The 22,389-nt window shown below is 29.5% G+C and overlaps 3 protein-coding genes across 7 annotated transcripts in view; 2 read left to right on the top strand and 1 right to left on the bottom strand.

Moving 5' to 3' along the window:
* The first annotated feature begins 3,432 nt into the window (after window positions 1–3,432).
* On the top strand, window positions 3,433–7,543 carry LOC100159166 (serine/threonine-protein phosphatase 4 catalytic subunit). Of its 4 annotated transcripts, none has more exons than XM_029487643.1 (7): window positions 3,433–3,578; window positions 3,688–3,896; window positions 5,486–5,638; window positions 6,619–6,792; window positions 6,880–7,006; window positions 7,075–7,264; window positions 7,346–7,543. In XM_029487643.1, exons 2-7 carry the CDS (start codon window positions 3,714–3,716, stop codon window positions 7,473–7,475), a joined length of 957 nt encoding a protein of 318 aa, XP_029343503.1. In that variant the 5' UTR covers window positions 3,433–3,578; window positions 3,688–3,713; the 3' UTR covers window positions 7,476–7,543. The 4 variants fall into 4 exon arrangements, with proteins under 4 accessions (XP_029343503.1, XP_008184490.1, XP_001943774.1 ...); XM_001943739.5 differs by having other exon boundaries at window positions 3,440–3,533; XM_029487644.1 differs by lacking the exons at window positions 3,433–3,578; window positions 3,688–3,896 and adding an exon at window positions 5,190–5,207.
* A 1,258-nt stretch (window positions 7,544–8,801) lies between these two features.
* On the top strand, window positions 8,802–13,167 carry LOC100159869 (protein phosphatase 1 regulatory subunit 16A). Its single transcript, XM_001943898.5, has 7 exons — window positions 8,802–9,356; window positions 9,435–9,505; window positions 10,623–10,768; window positions 10,839–11,073; window positions 11,136–11,261; window positions 11,498–11,785; window positions 12,323–13,167. The coding sequence occupies exons 1-7, from the start codon at window positions 9,134–9,136 to the stop codon at window positions 12,761–12,763; spliced, it is 1,530 nt and encodes a 509-aa protein (XP_001943933.2). The 5' UTR covers window positions 8,802–9,133; the 3' UTR covers window positions 12,764–13,167.
* Window positions 13,168–16,044: 2,877 nt separating this feature from the next.
* LOC100168045 (potassium voltage-gated channel protein Shab) overlaps window positions 16,045–22,389 on the bottom strand; it is a 57,987-nt gene continuing 51,642 nt past the window's right edge. Inside the window, exons 9-10 of one of the 2 annotated variants that reach the window (XM_029487641.1) lie at window positions 21,601–21,769; window positions 16,045–17,226 (exon numbers count right to left, since the gene is read on the bottom strand). In XM_029487641.1, coding sequence (XP_029343501.1) covers window positions 16,628–17,226; window positions 21,601–21,769 — 768 coding nt within the window. In that variant the 3' untranslated portion in view covers window positions 16,045–16,627. The remainder of the gene's footprint in view (window positions 17,227–21,600; window positions 21,770–22,389) is intronic. The other variant, XM_029487642.1, reaches the window with a different exon arrangement.

The following is a 22,389-nucleotide window of genomic DNA, read 5'->3' as shown; positions in this document are numbered from 1 at the left end:
CCCCCCCCCCCAGTTTACGCCTATGGGCGCGGTCACCACGTCGTTTCCGATCGGTTCAACCGGTTCTGCAGCTTGGCTAGAATTGTCGGCTGGTTGAAAGACGTTGAACGGGACATAGTCGTCGCCCGCGAAGCGTGTCGCATATAATAAAAGTCCCTCTAGGTCCCCGATGGTCGGTTCCTCGTCGATGTCGTCGAATCTGCTAAGTTCTTCTTCCATCATTTCGTATTCGACGTTGCTGATGATCTTGTCCAAGATGTGCTTGATGGTTGTTTCCATTTTCATTTCGTCTTTATGCGATGCAACCATTATTTACAGGTTTTTTTGTCCGCGTAAGGTATCAGAGTTGCAAATGTGCCAATTTCCGGATTTTTTTCTGGGTCGTCGACGATGATTTAAAACAAACATCGTTTATTAGCAACCAGCGAGTAAGCCAACACATTTACCAATTCTACCTGTATACTTACGCAGAGAATAATACTATAATGTTGTATTATAATATTTTAACGAGGATTTATAATATATCGATCTGCATTGTATTATATTGTCGTATAATATATACTCAGTGGCACCCAAAATATATTTTTCAGAAGTTATATTATATTAAAATTATATTATTTTATACATTTTATCATATTTTAATTGATAATACTAGTAAATATTAAGGTATCAACCAATATAATCTGTGATTAATAATAAACATATTTCAAGTTAATTATTTTATGTTATTATATACCCACCCACCCCTTATGTTCATTGTGTAGCGACTGCTACACCTAGTAATAGGGTTGGGCGCCACTGCTATACACCATGCCTTTTTAAAAAATATTTTGACTTATTTAATATTTTGAGCTGTTTAGGAACATTTTCAGTTTAAAATTTTTTTAGTTTTTTATTCTATAAATATCAATAAAACTTTATTTGTTGGGTACAAAAGCTTGAAAATTTAATAGAAAGCTCCTAATATATTGTTTAAAAGACAGATGAAAAATATTAAAAATTCATAGTCACAATTTTTTTTAAAAGCATTTTAAGTTCAAATATTGACAAAATACGTAAAAATAACGAAAATTTTCAAAATTATTTTGAGTTAGAAATTCATAAAAATTTTTCTTTTTAAATCCAAGATTTGAAAATGTAATGCAAGGTTGCTCATAAGTTTGTCTACCTTTATCGAAAAAAAAATGTCTACAATAAAGTCAAATTAAATTTTTATGAGCGTTTGAAATTCATATTTTTACAACAAACATACTCATTCGATTTCTCATGTAACGATTTCCTTATTTTGTTGTAATTAAAATACGAATGACTGTAGATACTTGACAATTTCACTGAATGTTTATATTTTCATTTTCTATACACCATACAATTTTGAAAATAATTTGACTCTTTTTGAGCTGTTCACGGACATTGTCAGTTTTCAATTTTTTTAGTTTTTTTTCTATAAATATCAATAAAATTTTATTTGATGGGTAAAAAAGCGTGAAAATTTAATGCAAGGCTCCTGATATATTGTTAAACAGCAGTTGAAAAATATTAAAAATACATATGCACAATTTTTTTAAGAAGCATTTAAAGTTCGAATTTCGACGAGATTTATCAAATTTAAAATTTAATAATTAATTTGTAGTTAATAAATTATAATATGTTCAACTTTTATAGCTAAGGATTGAAAATTTAAAACAAGGTTCCACGTAAATAGGTTATATAGGTATAAATATATATAATCGTTTTTCGTATACAATGATATGATATCATTGAATTCAAATTTATAACACCATCCATTACAGTGACCCACTTGTAACCTACTGTATAGCAGAGCGACACCCACTTGTCCACCTTTTTCTTTATAATGTATGAGGTCACAACTCACAGGTGGTGTAGCTAGTGTAGGAGCTAATTTGAAATTTCTCTATTGAAAATAATGTAAAACCAGTTACCTAATATATATCGAATGATTGAATTTTAGTTAGGTATGTATTTAGTTATTTGTATGGCTAGGTATATGATAATTGATAAATATGCAAGATGGAAATTGTATTGAAAAAAAAATGTTCAATGTACTTATGTACATATAAATTGGATTGGGACTTGCGAGCAAAGTGACCTTTTTGTCCTGGGCTAGTCAAAACATTTTCCATTTGCTTGTTGGGGGCCCTGTTTTCCAAATCGCGGACTGGGCCTTTTCGAGCCAGTCCGACACTGATTTATATTGTTGTTATTAATATATATAGGTACATTTTTAACTACTAAATCATTTTAGAAGCTAACGGTTTTACCATGGTTTTTATTTATTTTTTTATCCTGGATACAAATTATAATATATCATTGAATTCAAGCTTATTACAATCCATTATACATTGACCCACTATTGTAACCTATTATACAGCAGAGTGACATCCACTTACCCGCATTTTAAATTTTAAGTTTGATAAATTTTGTCAAATTAAAACTTTAAATATTTATAAAAAAAATTGTGTATATGTATTTTTTTAATATTTTTCAACTGCTTTTGTAAACATATATAAGGGGCCGTGTATTATATTTTCATGCTTTTTGACCAAACAAATAAAAATGTATTGTTATATATTATATAAAAAAAAAGTACAATATAAGAAAATCGCAACATGAGAATCGAGTGAATATCCAATGATGTTAAAATTTCAACTTCAAACGCTCATAAAAATTTAATTTGACTTTCCGGTAAACATTTTTTTTTGATAAAGGTAGACAAACTTATGAAGAATTTTGTATTAAATTATCAGATCTTAGGTAGGTAGCTAGATTTAAGAATAAAATTTTTATGAATTTCCAACTCAAAATATTTTGCACATTTTCGTGATTTTTTCGTAATTGGTCAAAATTTGAACTAAATGCTTAAAAAAAAAAATTGTGACTGTATTTATATATTTTTCAACTGCTATTGTAAGAATATATTAAGAGCCTCGTATTAAATTTCAAACGTGTTGAATCAACGAATAAAATTAATAATTAATACAAAATTAATGACTCTAAACAGCTGTAATAACTATGATAAGTGGTTTTCTGTAGGTCGTCAAAAAAGACAATAGTTGGGGGCCGGGGGCTAAAGTGTATAACCCCTAACCACAATTTAGTATTTACTATTTAGTTGTTATGTTGGCATGTTGCGCGTGGGCTAGAGAGAAAATAAAATATAGTCAATAGTGCCCTGGCCCTTGACATCCTCTTAAATCGTCTTTTGCTATGAGCGATGAGAATAAACTTATGCCTGAAAAATGGCACTCGGTAGTCTTATAATTAGCATCTAGCAGCATGTTCACCGCTCATCAACAAGTCGGTGGTACGGTGGTCGGTCGGCAAAGTTCGGAAACTTATCGCGAACATTCGGAGTACGTTCTAATTGTGACTGGGGAGGGGAAACGTTTCGACTTTCGGTCTCAACCACGTGGCTATTGTTTGCTGCCGTTGCGAATTGCGATGTACGTCCGTTGCCTGTCACACACATTTTAATAAATACGAATCGAATAATTACAATAAATAATTATATTTAGGTAATAGTGTAATACCGATTCCGAATATACCATTCATATTTCATTGTAATTTATGTATAAGTATTTTGTATTTTTTTAATATACCTATGCGGTTATACCTAATAAGTATTTATAATCAATCAATGAATACCTGTCATAACGGCCCATATATAAGCTTTCAGCTCTCGTTCATCGTTGAAAATGATTCAAACGTCAAATAATATGTATGTTCCCACTGGTTCCAGTAACGACTTGGATCGTCAAATCGAACAGCTTAGGCAATGTGAAATCATCGTGGAACAGGAGGTGAAAGCATTGTGTTCCAAAGCACGCGAAATACTCATTGAAGAGAGCAACGTGCAACGCGTTGACTCGCCCGTCACTGTGAGTTTAATAATAACTATAGGAAATAAATTAGGAACAAAACTATCATTACCTATAAGTTATGTATAAAAGTTAAAAAATATCATCGTCATCAATGTTATTTTCTTTCTGAAATGCATTTATCTTTACCATGCAGGGACGGCTCCAAGGGGGCCTTAGGGCCGCGCTTCCTGTAGCCGTATTTCTAAACAATTAAAAAAATCATTGACATTTTCCGAAAATTATGACAGCCCTCCTTAACGATGTCTCTGGAGCTTACTAGGTAGGTGATATCTCATAGGTACTATATAGGTTCCTATGCCAGCTTGATATCAGTATCTGTGCCGAGTGCCGCAGAAATAACCTAGGAAATAATTAATAGTACATACCTATATAATTTATTACTTTACCAAGGTAAAATAATTTTTAGAATCCACGTGTGTGTCATATTTTGTGGTAGACATAAACTTATAATATAAACTTATATTTAGGCAATTGGGAATTTGGCTATCAGCATTTACTTCAATGCGAGCACGTGGAATTTCGATTTATATCAAAAACGTTTGACAGCTTCACTATAATAAAAATTATACATCAATGTTGCGTATTTTGTTTAAGGCTGTTTGTATGTTTAACATCATTCACTTTGAAAATGCTTCGGAAAATGCCATTACTCTAAATAAAGCCTTACTATATACTATAGTCGTACTAGGTAATTTTAGTTCATACTTTTGCAATCTATTGTATACGGTATGTCTTCATGAGTTACCTACCAACTACCTAAAAATTGTATAATATTGAATATATAAAAAGAATTGTCTAGAAAGTTAATAATTCACTAAGAACATAAATTAATATCAAATAGATGGATGGCTCTTGCCTACATAAAAAAACCTATAGGTAGTAAAAAAACAAATAAAATATCCTAGACTTTTAAAAAAGCACATTAAAAAACCAGATATGTATGTAAGTAACAAACTAATAAGTAATATCATGCTCCTGCCATATTTCCAAGTCACAATTTATTTCCCAATTCTTCCATAACACCTCTACTAGTAGTACTTTAGAGTAGATTAACATATGGAATAAAGCCTTAGTCCATTGATTTTTTTTGACACCAATGCCACCTACATTTGTTTGTCTCATCTCTTTCTGTACGTCTGTTGGTTTTTTCATTATAATTTAATTTAATTTTACAATTACTAGTAAAAAAAATGAATTGACCTATTCTATTTGATAATTTTTTTGATTTTTATTCAATAAATAATTTAAATAAGTAAAAATGTTTAACTATAAATAATGTTTAATTTTGTATGGTAACTATATACCATGGTGTGTATGTTATGTGCGTTCTTGTTATTAAATATTGAAAAAGATGGTTATTATTACTTATTTTGAAAATATAACTCCTTAGGCCCATTTTGTTGTTAATCTGGGACTGGCTGTACTGCACACATCTAATTGGAAACAAATTGATCAATCTGTTTTTGTACCTATTATTATCTTTATTCTCTAAATCAAATTATTTAAAATTATGTTTAAAATTGTTTTATAGAAATATTTAAAAACCTTAAAAATGTATTGCATTCATTCATTAAATTATGTTACAGGTATGTGGAGATATTCATGGACAGTTTTATGATCTAAAAGAATTGTTTAAAGTAGGCGGTGATATTCCTGAAAGAAATTATTTATTTATGGGTGATTTTGTCGACCGAGGATTCTTCAGTGTTGAGACATTTTTACTTCTACTTGCCTTAAAAGTAGATACACATTTAGTTAACTTGTCCGGTATTTAGTACCTGCTAAATTTAATATTTTATTGTAAAACATTCAATGCTTTTTAAATATTAAAAATCATCCATATTAGGAAAGTGATTATTGATGTAATTTACAAGATATTAATAGTAAAATATTTAAGGAGTTTCTTCCTACATGATATTATATTAACTACATATACTGTTATGTTACTTATTAAATTATAAACAAGTTCTTGTAATGAAGCTATTATGGCATAATGATGAACCTATAATATGTTTGCAAGTGTATGGTAGCTGCATACTTGGGATAGTTTTCCTAATTCTGAGTACCTACAGTTCTCAGAATACTTTTACAGTACCTAAATATTAAAATTCATTTTTTTTATTTTAATATTTATTGTTATATTGTAAATCATAAATTATCAAAGTTAATATTACAAAAAATATTTTAAAAGTATGTGTAATAATTTTTTAGTATTTTAAATACTTTATTCGAAATATTATTTTTGCGGAGTATCTTATTACATGTTCAAAATTCTATTTTTCATAAGTATTTGAGTTTTATTTCCATATACTTTTTAAAGGTATTTAAACAATTAATTTACTCTGTAATCAATACATTTCTTCTTCACTAATTCTTTTATGTGTCATAAAAAACTATTGTTTTTAAAAAATTTACTTGGTATACATATTATAATACACTTAATAGTAATATATATAATATAACAATATGTACTATTTAAACTAATAAATTAAATGTTACTATTGTCTTGTAGGCTCTACCTATCAAATATCATACGTTCTGTATACTATATTGGCTACTTATTAATTTTCTACTGTTTGATTAATAAAAATTATTATTTGTTTCACTCTATTTAATTTATTTTATTTTATTCAAACCAATTTTTTTTTATAAAAATGTGGTTCTTAATATTAATTTATTATTTTGATGTTCACTATTCAGTAAGAAATTATTTTTATAGGTAAGATATCCTGATCGAATAACATTAATACGTGGTAACCATGAATCACGACAAATCACTCAAGTTTATGGATTCTACGATGAATGCTTACGAAAATACAATAGTGTTGCTGTATGGCGTTATTGTACTGAAATTTTTGATTATCTGAGTTTATCTGCTATTATTGATGGAAAAGTATGTTTAATTTATTGAAATATATATACAATCCATTCCTGCTGTTATTTGTCCATTAAAATAGTTTTCAATGTTTTAAATATTTAGATATTCTGTGTGCATGGTGGTTTGTCTCCTTCAATACAAACATTGGATCAAATTAGAACCATTGATAGAAAACAGGAAGTTCCCCACGATGGACCTATGTGTGATCTATTATGGTCTGATCCTGAAAGTAAACTTCTAAAATAATCAATCATTAATATTCAATATAGTTGTGAAATTATATTATATGTATCTTAGATACTCAGGGATGGGGTGTGAGTCCTCGAGGTGCTGGATATCTATTTGGTTCTGATGTTGTCTCCCAGTTTAATACAACAAATGATCTAGATATTATTTGTAGAGCTCACCAACTAGTCATGGAAGGTTATAAATGGCATTTTGATGAAACTGTCCTTACTGTTTGGTCGGCACCCAATTATTGTTATCGGTAAATATTTCTTACTCTTATTATAAAATACATAATATCTATGGTATAGTTAATATTTTATATATTTATATACATTATTAGTTGTGGTAATATCGCGGCAATATTAGAACTCAGCGAAACACTTCAAAGAGATTTTATACTATTCGAGGCAGCTATACAAGAGAGACATGGAACGCAATCAAAAAAACATATAGCTGACTATTTCCTCTAAATATTCTCTAGTTCTTAATGTATTTAATTTTAATTCTCATCGCATAACTGAGAGAAGGAATGTTTCAATACATTTAAACTAATTCTATTTGTAAAGATAATGACAATATAAACATGTATTTTTATTTTTAAGAAAAAATATTTGTATAATATTTATGTTATAATTGTGCTACCTTGAATTTTTATATTTTTACATTCATTATTACAGTAATTCATGATAAAAAATAATTGTAGGTTTAATTAAATATTAATAAACAATAAGTAATAACTAATAACTAATGAGTACTTACTACTTAATTAATAGGTATTATAAATAATTATATAATATATTATTATTATTAATTAGTACCTAATTAATACAACATTATAATTATAGATGAAGTTATAAATCGATTTGCAAAAAATCAAAATCAAAAATTAGATTTTATATTGTAAATTGTAATTTGTATTTTGTGATTTTTTTTTATCTTTTTGACTTATATTATACTATTTTGTATAATCTATAGTAATTCCATACACTTTTTACTTTTAAAATTAAAACACATCTTGTAAGCTTAATAAAAATAAAAATTTATTCTGATAGGAGCTCTAAGGTAAATAATTTTTTATATGCATTATACATATATTTTATTACAATATTGTCACAATGAAGTAATTAATAAGATTAATGGCTAATATGGGTTATCTGATTTTGATAAAGCAGGTACTTATCATAAAATGTGAAAAAAAAACGTGTTGCTCCATCCGGGAGCTATTAACAGCAGGCGTTACTTACAGTAGCATTCCGCGACTGGTAGCAGCCAATGCGCCGCGCCAAGCCACAATACAATATCATTGATTATAAATATATAGTTATAAAGTATTTATAATCATTGATAATATATTAATATCTATGCACAATGATATTTTTAAAAATCAATATTCAAATACATTCTCACACAGATATAGGGATGTACAATAAAACATGTTTATATTGTACATATTTGTACATTCTCATAACCTCATTCTATGGTAAGTCGCCAGTCGGTATTGATTTATAACTTTAAAAGATATGTTATGTGATATTTTTGAAAAATAATTAGTCAAATTAACGAAATTTAGAAAATATTAATGTAAAACTATAACTAATATATTATTATGATGAGTGATGACTATGTCGTCACTCGATATAATCAAAAATTTCAAATTCGCCGCTCATTCTTCCGCACGTGTCTACGTAGCCCTACCGACAATTCGCCACGAAGCTAGCCATTGTATTGGTCAAACATGGTAAAACCACTGTGAGTTGTGACAATAATTATTGATAACACACATGTGATAACAAAAACAACGGTATTTTTTTAGTATTTTTTATACATCATAATTTTAGATTTAGTCGTTTAGTAACTTAGTTTATGAATTTACCTATTGAACCTTTTTTAGAATAATGTTTGCCATCAAATATAGAGCTGCAGGTGACTTTGAATTTTGAACATTAAGTATTACAGTTGTTTAACAACTTGTTTGAGAAACACCACCGTGTACGATAATGGACATTTCAACTATGCAAATCAAACCGGTGGCAGTAAAAGAAATTGTGTCACCGGTTGTTAGTCGACACTAAACGTTTCTCGGATAGAAATCACTCAAATTTGTCGGCTCTTAAGCCTTTTGAGTAGGATGGATCACGCTGAGTTGGTGTTGGAAATGTCTCATTTGGAGCGGATGCCCACGGCCGATAGGTTGGCCCTAGCTAGACGTCGTCGGGTGCAACAATTACGACTATGGGCTCAAAAAGATCGCGAGCGTAGACGGTCATCTCCACCACGCAACAATAGGCATATATATTTTAGTGACAATGTCATGTTGTTGGAAGCTGCTTCTAGAAACGATATTGAAGAAGGTATGACCTAAATAAATTATTAAGAATTAATTTAATATTGCACATAGAGTAAGAGTTGACACTTGTAAATGCTTTCAGTCAAGAGACTTTTGGTCAAGGGGGTCAGTCCAGATGCTACAAATGAAGATGGACTTACTGCCTTGCATCAGGTACATTTTGTTTAAAATAAATTCAAAAATCAAAGTCATTGTGATTTTTATTTAAAAAAAAAATGTAATTAAAAATAAATAAATATTATTTAATAATAAAATATATATGATTTGTATGAATCCAGAAAAATATGTCACTATAAATAACAACATAGTAAAAACCGACATAGATGTGATTTTATTTTAAAATAATAATTTATCACGTCAAAATTAAGATTGTGTTGTGACTGATTACTAACTTTCTATCAAAATGTATGTGTGTTTGGCCCTTGATAATTGCTATTAAAATCGGTGCTCGAATATTGGTTAGTTGGGGGGGGGGGGGCTGCATATGAGTGAGCTCTACAATTTTTATTTTTTTTGCGTACCCCAACTTTTTTTTTTACTTAGACGAAGTGACTGCACAAACTTATGCCAGAAATCATTTTTATTAAAATATGGATTTAAAATGTTTTGTTGTTAATGATAAATATCTAGTGATTTAGACAACTTTTAATATCAACAATATTTTTATTTTTTGGTATTAGTTTATCATTTTTTCTATGGTTTAGAGTTTAAAATTTAGATTTCCTAATACCTTGATATTTTTATTGAAGTTTGTTTATATTATATCATGTGTGTTCTTTGCCTAGTGCAGTAGTGCACTGATATATACAATAAACTGTTGTATTATCAGATATATACTGTCTGACTAGTGTTGACAATTAACCATAGAAATCTATAGACATCTGGCAATTACCTATTACCTATATTACCTTTTATAACGATTATACTAACCGATTATATTATATAAAATCAAATAAATAAATAAATGATATATTGTAGTTCATCACTCTAAGGTGTTTATACCTATAATATTAAAATTCAAAGTAATGAATAAAAGCAAATAATTCCAAGCAATAATTTATAAATTAGCAATAAATTATATTAGTTTCAAATTTCACATTCTATGTTGTTGTTTAAACTACAGTTAAGTTTTCTAAAATTATAAATTACAGTTTTTTTTTTATTGTAGGTTTAAGTAGAAGTTTATGCTATAATTAGTCTAGAAATTCTACATTTCAACATACAAATATGTATTGTTGTCAATAAAGTTATTATTTAAACAATTTTTTAGTGTTGTATTGATGATAATGAACAAATGATGAAACTCCTAGTAGAGTTTGGCGCTAATGTGAATGCAGAAGATAGTGAAAAGTGGACTCCATTGCATGCAGCAGCCACTTGTGCTCATCTACACCTAATTAAATATCTTATTGATAAGTATGCTATTCTTATTATTTTTTACTTTTATGCATTTCTTTGCTGTTTACTTACAATAATTTATTTTTAGGGGTGCTAATTTACTTTCCGTAAATGCTGATGGTAACATGCCATATGATATCTGTGAAGATGAAGCTGCATTAGATCTTATTGAGAGTGAAATGGCCAGACGAGGTGTTACACAACAATTGATTGATAATACACGTTCTACTACAGAACATCGGATGTTACAAGAACTCCAACAAGCTGTTGAAAATAATCAGAGTTATTTACTAGAATCGTATGATCACCAAGGAGCTACACCTGTAATATATATTTATTTCATTGTTGAACCTTACTAATTATTAAATAAGCAATTGTATTTCAGTTACATATTGCTGCTTCCAATGGTTATTTAAAAGTGGTAGAATACTTATTAGACAACCATGTTGCAACTGATGTTAAGGATTCTGATGAATGGCAACCTGTTCATGCAGCTGCTTGTTGGGGTCATGTAAGTATAGTTTTTCTGTATACATTTGTATTTGGGTTACCATATTTAATTATAGATCGGATCACTGGAATTTGTACTATAACTTAGTTAGAACCATTAATTTTTTGTAATATTGGATTATGGTTCGGTAAAAAATTCTTACAACAAACCCTTAAGATGGAATACTGAACAGATCTTATGTAAATTAATTAGTAAAGATGTTTATAATAAATGTTTTATTTTACATTTGTGATTAGTTGGAAGTGTTAGAGATATTAGTTCAAAATGGTGCTGATTTGAATGCTAAGACAAAAAATGATGAAACGCCTGCAGACATTTGTGAAGATCCAGATTTACGTGATCGTATATTACAATTACGTAATGAACAAGAGACCAAAAAAGAGGCTCAGAGAAGAAGAGTACGGCGTACACAATCAAATAACACAAGAGCTCAATCTGTTCGAAGGACATCTATTAGAGAAAAAACTTTGACATCTAAAAAAGATGCAGTAGAAGAAGCTAGGTTAAGGGTTGAAGCTCAGAATGTAAGTAAAACTACCTGTTAATATTTAATAGTACAATTTTGCATTGTGTTTAGAAGACTGTCTCACCCGCATGTGTTGTCTCAGTTTTATAAATGGTAACATAATAAAATATATGTTTGGCAGTTCTTGCTTAGCTTTGTTAGTATTTAGTTTTAATAGTATACTGAATTGATCTATTATTAAACTTAACAGTAACAGCGTTATTTTGTGGTTTGTTAGATGTGTTTTTTTTTTTTAAATTTAATTTTGATGCAAGTTATGAGGATTTTAAAATGGTATTTTTCACACTTAAACTCTTAACTTCAAAATTAAAATATTGATAATATAACTCCGACAAACCATCGAAAATTGTGATACTTTAATAATAGGGGTAAAATCACCTAAATATTAAAACTAACAAAGCTAAATGAAAACTGCTAAACATAATTTTGCTTTATTAGCAATTGTAAGATAAAGACAGCATAATATGCTGATCAGATGTTCTCACAGCCGAGTTCAATTAAAACTAATTTGTTATTATTTTTATTATTATTTTAGTTTGCAAAAAAGTTTTTGGCCAATGAGCGTACTACAAGTGACATTGAGGGAGATTCATCAATAGATTCATTTGTTCCAATACCTATTCCTGTTCCTTCAACAATTCCTACTACAGAACGTTGTGAGCCTGAAGGTGAAGATGTTACTGAAGAAAAGGCACAGTTGGAATCTGTTGATGTTGGTCCAGCGGCTGAAACCTGTTATACAACTGAAAGTGATGGTAAAATAAATATACATGTTTCGGTAACTATCAATGCGGGTACTTTGGCCGAGTTGAAGAAACAACGAGCACAAACTCGTGCTGCAGCTGGTCTTCTTTCCAATAGTGCTGATATGCCATCTGATTCTGGAGCTGCATTTAATAGATTTGCTGGTGACACTGAGGATGTGATCGTTGGCGATCCATTGAAAACACGGCGAAAATGTTGTATAATTTTTTAATTTCTAAACTGCCTTTACTATTTGAATATTTGGAGCATAAAATATTTATTATTTTTTTATGAAAACGTAATATTTATATTTTCCTACTTTTTATTTTGTAAATTCTATAATTTTGGAATATATTATAATTTGTGTACTTAAACATCACTGAAAATTGTTCCGTCCTATAGAATTATTTTTTTTTAGTTTTGAATTATTGCAATTTATAAGGGCCATTAGAATTAATTTAGATTATTAGTTGTTTACATAACTGTGATAAATTTGTAAGTGTTCAGAGAGTACTTGATCATTTTTTATAAAACTTTTTGTATTTATAATATTAGCACAAATCAAATTAATATATTTTTTTACATTCCAATAATATTTGTCTATGCATAAATATTAAATATGATGATATTTTTAAATTGAATTCTCTTTTATTAAATATATTTTTTGTAATAAATCATGACTTGTATTTTATTTTTCATTCTAGATCAAAATTTATTGAGATAGGCTGAAATAAAAAAAGTAGGTACCTACTATTGTTAATTATTAATATGACATGGGACTATATTATCCATTATTATTTATTACTAAAGATTTTGTTATTAATGAGGTAAAAACTGTTAAAATTATATAACATCATCTTTTTCATAAATTTATAGAATATTAAGTACAATTCAGGAAAATTAAAATGGATGAACTAGTTGTTCTATAATTATTTTAAATTATGTAATATTTACTATTACAGGTTTGCATAATATGAACTTTAGTTGTCGGTATTCAAATAATAAAAAGTTATTCATATGATTCTGTATGAGTAATGAGTAATAAGCTGCTTATTATAAGCATTCACTTCTATAGGTTTATGCTTATATTTATATATATGTTACGGGCAAAGTAGACTTTCGGGCAATGTTGATACTGCCCGATTACGACGGGCAATGTAGGCAAAATTGTACATTGCTCAGACTGTATAGTATTGCCTAGCAAAGCTTGGGCAATATAAACCAAAATTTTTCATTTTATAATTATAAACCTTTCTAATCTTATCAATCTTGTTAATTACCTTTTAGTTGAATATTATTACCTATTACTATTTTTTTTTTTAATTACCATTTTTGATCATAATTACATTGAACAATACATAAATATCATGACTTTAATTATTTATTTTTACAAGTATTATTAGAATGACATTTTGAATTGCATTTTTTCCCTGATGCCTTACATTTACATTTTTTGTGTAAAGATTGTTGAGTACAATAAATTACATCTATCATAACCTTGTCCTAAATTTGAATATTTCCTCGCTGCTTCTCTCAGTGCAATAGTTAGATCAGGCACCTCCTCTACAGTAACCAATTTTTCTTTGCGTGTAATAAGCTGGTTACGACTATATGTGTGTTACAACTTTCCTTCGGTGGTTCCTATTTTATAGTTATCGTCATGAACTATAATAATAAATTTAAATATTCAAATTAATAACTATATGTAAACCCGATTAACCGATAAGCCGATAATATTGTAGATAAAAATAAAATCTTGAAACGACGATAATTGATGAGATAATATTAAGAGTTTCATATATTGGTAACTGGTGGCTCATACTAGTATTTGAAGTACTAACAGACAATGGTTTTATAATATTATACTATTAGTTCTATACTCTCATACATATTACTATAATACTTCAAACCTGTCTTCACTATACTTTGTCTAAACTGCTTAACACAATAAAAAAAAAAAATTCACTTTGCAAATATTACGTTAAAAGCTCAAGTTACAATATCCAACTTACTATGGGCAAAGTGTACTTGGACCGGTCAAAGTATAACCCTGCTTTAATGTATTGCCCAAAAACATCGGGCAAAGTATACATAGACGGGCAATGTTTATACATTGCCCGAAAATCTACTTTGCCCGTAACATATATATACATAAAACATACATTCTTAATTTAACCAGCTTCATTGGACTTTGATATTTTACTTTTAGTCAATAAAGAAGGGGCAACCACGCATATTTTTTTTGAACAAAAATTATTTTCTATATTCAATATTCAAATATTGATTTTAAAATAGGAAAAGGATATGATAGACCAAAAACAAAATGCTCAATAACATTGTTATGTATATTGTTGCACATATACATACACATATTTTATAAACTTAACAAAAGATAAATCACAGGCGAATTAAAAAACGGAAACTATAATTTTGTTCGTATATTAATATTATGTATTTCTATACTAATAATTTACTCGTTTCGACCGAACTATAAAAAAATTGTGCTCAATGCACATTACAATTTTTGCGTACCTATATCGGTTGGTACGTATACAATGTTTTCGTTTTTAAATCCAATTAAAATTACATGATTAGGTCAACTACGCAATTATATTTAACTACAATATTGCTTTCTTCCTAAAATACTTTCACAAAATATCATTATACATTTTAAATTTACTACCGTCAGTATATCAAATTGAGATCGCGTTAAAAATTAATTTTGCGTAGCGATAAAATTTATTTTTGTGCCAAGTGGGTATAAAGTATAATTATTAATAATATATATATAATTAAATTAAAATATAATTATAAAAGGCCAGTGCAAAATGCATGCTTAATTTCCTGTTAATGTTATAATGAATTCATCATTTGCTTCCCAGTCTTTAATTTTTATTATTAAAAAAAAAAAAATCAAATTACAGGTAGGTAACGTTTGATTATTATATAAAGAAATTTAGGAAAGAAAATTGACCCGAAGAAATTGTTTTTTTTGTTTCTTTTTTTTTTGATTTTTTCCTTAACAAAAACAGTAACATTGTATATAGTTGTAATTTTTTGATAGATTGTTATAGTTTGGCAACGTGTATTTTGAACGTCAAACGGGTTGAACTCGGGTTAACACGACGACGCGTATGCCGATGTATGGAACAAAATCGTTTCGACACGAAAATATTGTACACCACGTACATAACATATTACAATGACGACGACGACGACGATGATGATTTTGATGACGATGATGATGCGGTAATGATTACGTTGGTGATGATGGCGATGATTAAAATAACAGTTGACTGATAGGAAGCCTAAAAAGAAGCGTCCTTTACAATTATCTACGCACTACGGTAAATGATTATATTTCGTTTTCTTCACTTACTCCGAGACTAAATATAATTATTACAATCTAATGATGATGATAAAATGAGCATTTCTCATATATATTATGATTTAAATTTGAAAATATCTCTTAAAAAAAACGAGAGTTGCGTTATAGTTAAAAATCTACATATATAATATATCATATAAATACATAATATAATATATAGATGATATATACGTTGTTCTCGCGGTCGTATATATACATGATACATATTATTATTATAACGTAAAATGTATTGTTAAAATAATACGAAGGCGCAACCACTATATAGGTACCCCAGCCGGGCGGTGTTCTTGCAAACGTCGACTGCGCGTCGACAAATTAATAAAAAATTTACACATAGGTACGTATAGCGGCTAATAGTTAGGATGCGCTCATAATATACGCTCGCGATTTCACTGCTGCAGTGGCGGCACACTTGATTCAGACGACAGTGCTGCTGTTGTGGTACATTTAATATATTATATATCGTATAATATAATAAAACATATATATAATAATATACTACGTATATATAGCTAATGACGAGCGAGTTGTATATATATATTTTTATTATATTATAATTATATTATTATTATTATTATTGTCTTCGTATCATATATTCTACGCGTGCGTCTGCGAATTTTGCTTGCTGCGAGAGTGGCAATATACGATTTCACACATAATATATCATAATATACGTATATAATATATAGTAGGCCCGTAGTGCGGCGGCTACGAGTACCTCTTGTCGGTGTTGTCGTTCATGGGAGGCGGTGGCGGGCATATGAATATCGGTCCGCCCGAGTCTTCGAGCAGGTCCTGCAGCAGCGCCACTTCGACGGGCGCTCTACCGCCGCCTCCGCCGCCACTGCCGCCACCAGTAGTCCGGCCGTTGTTGTTGTTGTTGTGGAGGTGGTTATTGTTCCGGCGGTGGTGGTTTTGCTGCTGGTGGTGGTGGTTGTTGTTGTGCCGGGGCTGTTGCGGATGTTGCTGCTGCAGGGGCAGCGGCAGTGGCGACTGGGGTTGCTGCTGCTGCTGTTCCTGCAGTGGCGGTTGGAGCTGCTGCTGCTGCTGCTGCTGCGGGGACATCGGACTCTTGCCCGGCGAACAGTCGGACAGATTGTCGGGTATGAGCTTTTCCGTTTCCGGGTCCACGTGTGCCGTTCGCCGGATGCCTATCCTCGCGTGGTTACCGGACGGTGAGTCTTGCGATGTTTGCGACGACCCTTGGTTCTGGTGCCGTTTCAGTATCGACTTGGACCTCCGATGTGGTTCCGGCGAACGGTTTATAGATTCAGCCGACACCGACGGCGAGGACTTGCCGCTTTTCCCTGCAAAAATCAGTCGAATTGTAATGACACGTAATAATATAATATACCTATTGTTGGATAACGTCGACCCGACTAATATTATCGTCATCATAACCTATATACACGCAATATGCGTACATATATTATAATAGTTACGAATGGCTGTATCATAAATAATGTAGTTCAGGCAAAACTAAAAGATTTCGATGGCTTACGCAAAGTTTAAATTGTTATACACATATAGCTATATTTATATAATATGTATACAGTGTTACTAGAGTACAGGATATACACAAGACGTATGGTCGCAGTGGCGTATATTATATTATGTTAAGGCCGTAAGTAGGGGAGGGATGATGTAATCTTATCAGTGAACTTAGCGACGGGAGAAAGGGTGGAAGATGAAATATTTACGACGCTGTTTGGAGCCTCTGCACAACACTCTCAGAAAAAATTATTGGAGATACGCCACTGCGTGCATACGCCTATATTAATTAAACGTTTTATAAATATCTAAAATCGAGAATCCTAGAAGATGCATTACAACTATTGATAAAATAAAAAATAGATATTTCTAAGATACCACTCTCGTCGATAACGACCTCAATTATTTTAAGATTCTACTTATCTATATAATATAAATATATAATACTAAAATTAATACCTATACATCTATAATTAATATAATATGACCGCTATGTACACCGACATAATGATATATATTATATTATAATTATATTCATATAGTATACATTTATACCTACCAAATGTATTCGTAACGATTTTAACGACAAAATATCAGTAAATCATTACAATTACATTTTTCTTACAGTTAATAGGTTAGTAGGTACAGTGATATAAAATTTGACTACAATCTATACAAATTTGCTTAACAATTTGTTAATATTATATGAAGCAAATATTATAAAAATATAATATTACTGAATATCATCGGGGATAGACGTAGCCACATAGGGTACAGTCTAAAATTACGAACGTCTATAATATCTATAATTACGAACGTACATACGTAAAAACATTGAGTATATATTGTAAACAATATAATATACTCAATGGTAAAACGTTTAACAAGCAATGAAAACAGTAAGTGTTTTGATAATTTTGTATTTACTATTTAACAAATATTAACAATAAAATAATCAGAATTAAAATATAGTTTTTGTAAGAGGTCCACTATTTATTTAGATTTTATTGTATGATATCATATAACAATATTATACGCACTATATAGTCTATACATACAGTATAATATTACTTTTGTTTATGTGTAGATAGATAGATAGCATAAAAATAGTATAATATAATAAGGTAGATATAGCTGATAGGTAGTACAAATAACTAATAAGTAAAATACATCTATTATTTCGATAGACTTCATCTATATAGTGATCACATTTACATATAAAGACTAAATTCCTCAAACTCACCCTAAATTCAGCATCCCCTTCGGTCGTTAACGTAATGTCCAAACATTACGAAGTTTCTACGCCAATATTTATGGCTGTTATCACATATGTTATTACATGTGTTTAGAGCTGTAATTTAATCCTATTATAAGTTAAAAGTCATTAAGGGTATTACGTCAGTCACAACTCACAATGGCAGGTAGGTATCTACTACCCACGTTACTTAGTAACCACCAACCAGTAACCACTTATCTAAAAAGTAAAAACTTCAAGTACCTAGTTGTACTAAAATATAATACAAATATATATTTTATAAATGTGTAAAATATGTAATTTAGGCGGGTTAGAGACAAGAGAACATGCTACACCTAACTTATCACTGGAAGGAAAACTTAAATTTGCAGGGATTTGAAATTTAGATTTTTCTATACTAAGTATACTTAAAAGCAGGGCTTGAAACCGATTGAAATAATTTCGGTTTCGGTTTCGATTTTGTATACCGGCTTCTAAATGTTTCGGTTTCAACTTAGCAATACCGGTATTAAGAAATTTCGGTTTTGGTTTCGGTTTTGTATACCGGTTTCTAAAGTATTTTCAGGGGGCTATGTGGTCTATACAATTAACATTCTTTGTTCCGTATTGTCAAGTGTCATATATAGTATTTGCTAGTAACTTTAATTTATGTCGTTACTATTTATAAAGCAACTAATAATTTTGCGAGTAATGAAATGTTTATCAACAAAATTAATTATGATCTCAATTTTATTATGGTTATTAATTATGCGTATTAATGGAATTTACTTATTTAAAAACACGTCAGTTAAAAAAAAATAACGCTTTCCAATTTTTTCAGATTTCGGTTTTGAATTTAATACCGGTTTCCAATTTTTTACGATTTCGATTTTGAATTTAATACCGGTATCCAATTTATTTCGGTTTCGGTTTTAAATTATAATACCGGTATCCAATTTTTTCCGGTTTCGGTTTTGACTAATACCAGTATCCAATTTTTTTCGGTTTCGGTTTTGAAACGGTTTATAATGGTTTTTGAAATCGGTTTTGAAAACGGTTTCAAGCCCTGCTTAAAAGTCTATACTTAGATCGTTTTTCATTTAAAAAATTTGAAATCGTTACTTATTCGCTCACGTGGGCAGTTCGTTAATCGATTAATTTTAATTTGATTCCCCGAGTGTCTATTTTATGGTGGTGCAAGGAATAACGGTATATAGATAATAATATAATAGATATGCAACGCGTTTACTTCATAAAATGTTTTAAATTAAATGTGTCTTATAATAGAAAAGTTTCAGCAGTAGTCCAGTATCATTTCATCATCATTATTTTCGTTAAAATATGAAATAATATAGTCCAATATATTTGGGAAAATAATATTTTAATTAGGTACCTATAAAATAAAATATACAGTAAAAAATGTAAATAAAGCATATTCAAAAAAAATTTAAAAAAGGGTTGTTTATATAATATAATATTATCAACACTTAATTGCTGCCGGTGGATTAAATAGATATCATGCTGACTTCAATGAAGTAACTAAGTAAGTATTTATTTTTCACATTATCGTCTTTAAAACTTTTTGTGGAGAGTATTACGTAATTGATATGTCTTTGTTTTAGATGATAAGCAGAAAGACTGAACGAGAAAGATAATTAAGCTAATGCTCTCTCAAAAACGTGTGTTACCCAGAACAATAAAAATTACCAGTTTAATACAGAGCTGATGTATATCTGGGTTAAAAATGTTGTCACAATATCACTGAGAAAATAGTGGTTTTTCGAATTTTTGAATTTTCTATTGGTTTTTGGGGAAAACATGAAATTCAATGCGAAACGATTCTGAGCAGAAATGTATAGGTAACCTACCAGTTTTAAAATAATCTTGGTTATATTTTAGTTCCTATATCCTATAATGATGAGGTATATAGTATAAAATATATATATTTATACACTGTGGACTAACCATTTAAGTCGTAATTTTGCAATTATCCTCCGAACGGCGAACATATTTTTTTAGTGTTGTAGACGGGTTTGTTGATAAAAGTGAAGCATAAGGAAGCACGGCATGCGTTGCCAAATTGGATTTTCGTAGAGGTCAGTCGTCTGGGTTACCCGCGGTATATATTAAGACGCGTTTCAACGTTTGTAAATTTTAAATTTTAATACGTAAATTCTTGAGGTTATAATTCACAAGAAGGGAGGTAAAGCATCGACGAAGATTACCTCAATGATTACCGGCGTTTAGGTACCATTTTGGTTGTTGTTGGCTGCTGCTTAGTATATTTTGGTACCTATCGATGTTAAGTTGCCTAACTTCAAATGTACATGGTACATTTTACTGTATCAAAGTAGACTACAGATCATTATTTATCTATTATAGACTATATATTACAGACATTAGCTGTGTCGCATTGGCCGTTATTATCTTCGCAATATAGGTATATACCTATTATATAGAAAATAATTGGTTGCTGTATGTAGTCTGTATCTACTATCTAATGATTGATAGACTCTAAACATATTTTTTCATTAATTACTCACACATTTTATTGAGTATTTGAACTTAGAATATTTTATAATTTAAAAATTAAATTACCATCATAATATTGTATTAAGTCAACTATTTTATTATTTATATTTCCAGATATAAATCCATTTTTAAAAATATAAAAATATCCGTGTTTAAAAATGCTAGACGCATTTAAATAATTATACTACTATTACTTAAATATATAGATAACAATATTTTTATTTGGTTTTTTTAAAACGAAAAAAATTGTATTCTAAAATAATGGTGTTGAAATGTTAATGTTATTGAATAATATTGTATGAACTTATGAAGAGTTATTTTATTGAAATAAACATAATATTATGTATAAATGTACCTACATTACGCACGTAGTTATTTAATTCATATATAACCAAAATAGAAACTTTCTTTCCATAATATGTACCTGTTTTATTAGATATTAGTGGTAACCCGAACAAATGTTGATTGATTATTCTTGTAGCATTAGTCAATGTTTTTGACGACAACCCGAACGAAGGTCGTCGTTTTCGTGCGCCGCCATCCAAACTTTCCTGAGACGATCGGCCAAAAAAACTTTCTCCTATGTTTGATTGCTTTAACAATGGTAAAATAAAACCACACATATTATTATATTATATTTCAATAAAATGCCTTATTATTATGCTTATATAGGTAGATACACGTTATCAACATTTATATTGTTATTATTGGTCTTAATGTCAACGATGGGAAGAAAAAAATTTAAAGGAATACAAAACTACCGCTACAGTGCTACACTAATTATAATTAGACTATTGATGATATTATTTCAATATTTAAAATAGAATAAAATAAACGATTTAAATGTCTACCCGTATGATTATATTATAACACACAATTTCTAAATGACGTTTAATTTGATATTTGTGAAAAGTGGGACGATAAATATGCATAAAATAGGTACCGGCGTTGCAGCTAAATTATCGAATCGTCATAGTATAGGTATAGCATATTGGGACCGGGTCATTTTTAAATGTCACAAAGCCTATATGGTCTAAACTTTATACTATACATTATATTATATGACACTACAATTTCCAAAACGAAAATAATTGATTTTAATATATTATGTAATAATATATATAACAATAATAATAATAAATTTAACTGCCGGCTCCAGCGGAGGGAATAGTACTGCAGGCGGTGATAAATTAACGCGATTACCTCTAATATT

The sequence above is a fragment of the Acyrthosiphon pisum genome, chromosome A1 (assembly GCF_005508785.2).
Source record: "Acyrthosiphon pisum isolate AL4f chromosome A1, pea_aphid_22Mar2018_4r6ur, whole genome shotgun sequence".
NCBI classification, from domain to species: Eukaryota; Metazoa; Arthropoda; class Insecta; order Hemiptera; family Aphididae; genus Acyrthosiphon; species Acyrthosiphon pisum.
The sequence above is the reverse complement of the archived record's forward strand: the minus strand, read 5'-3'. Positions and strand labels throughout refer to the sequence as shown.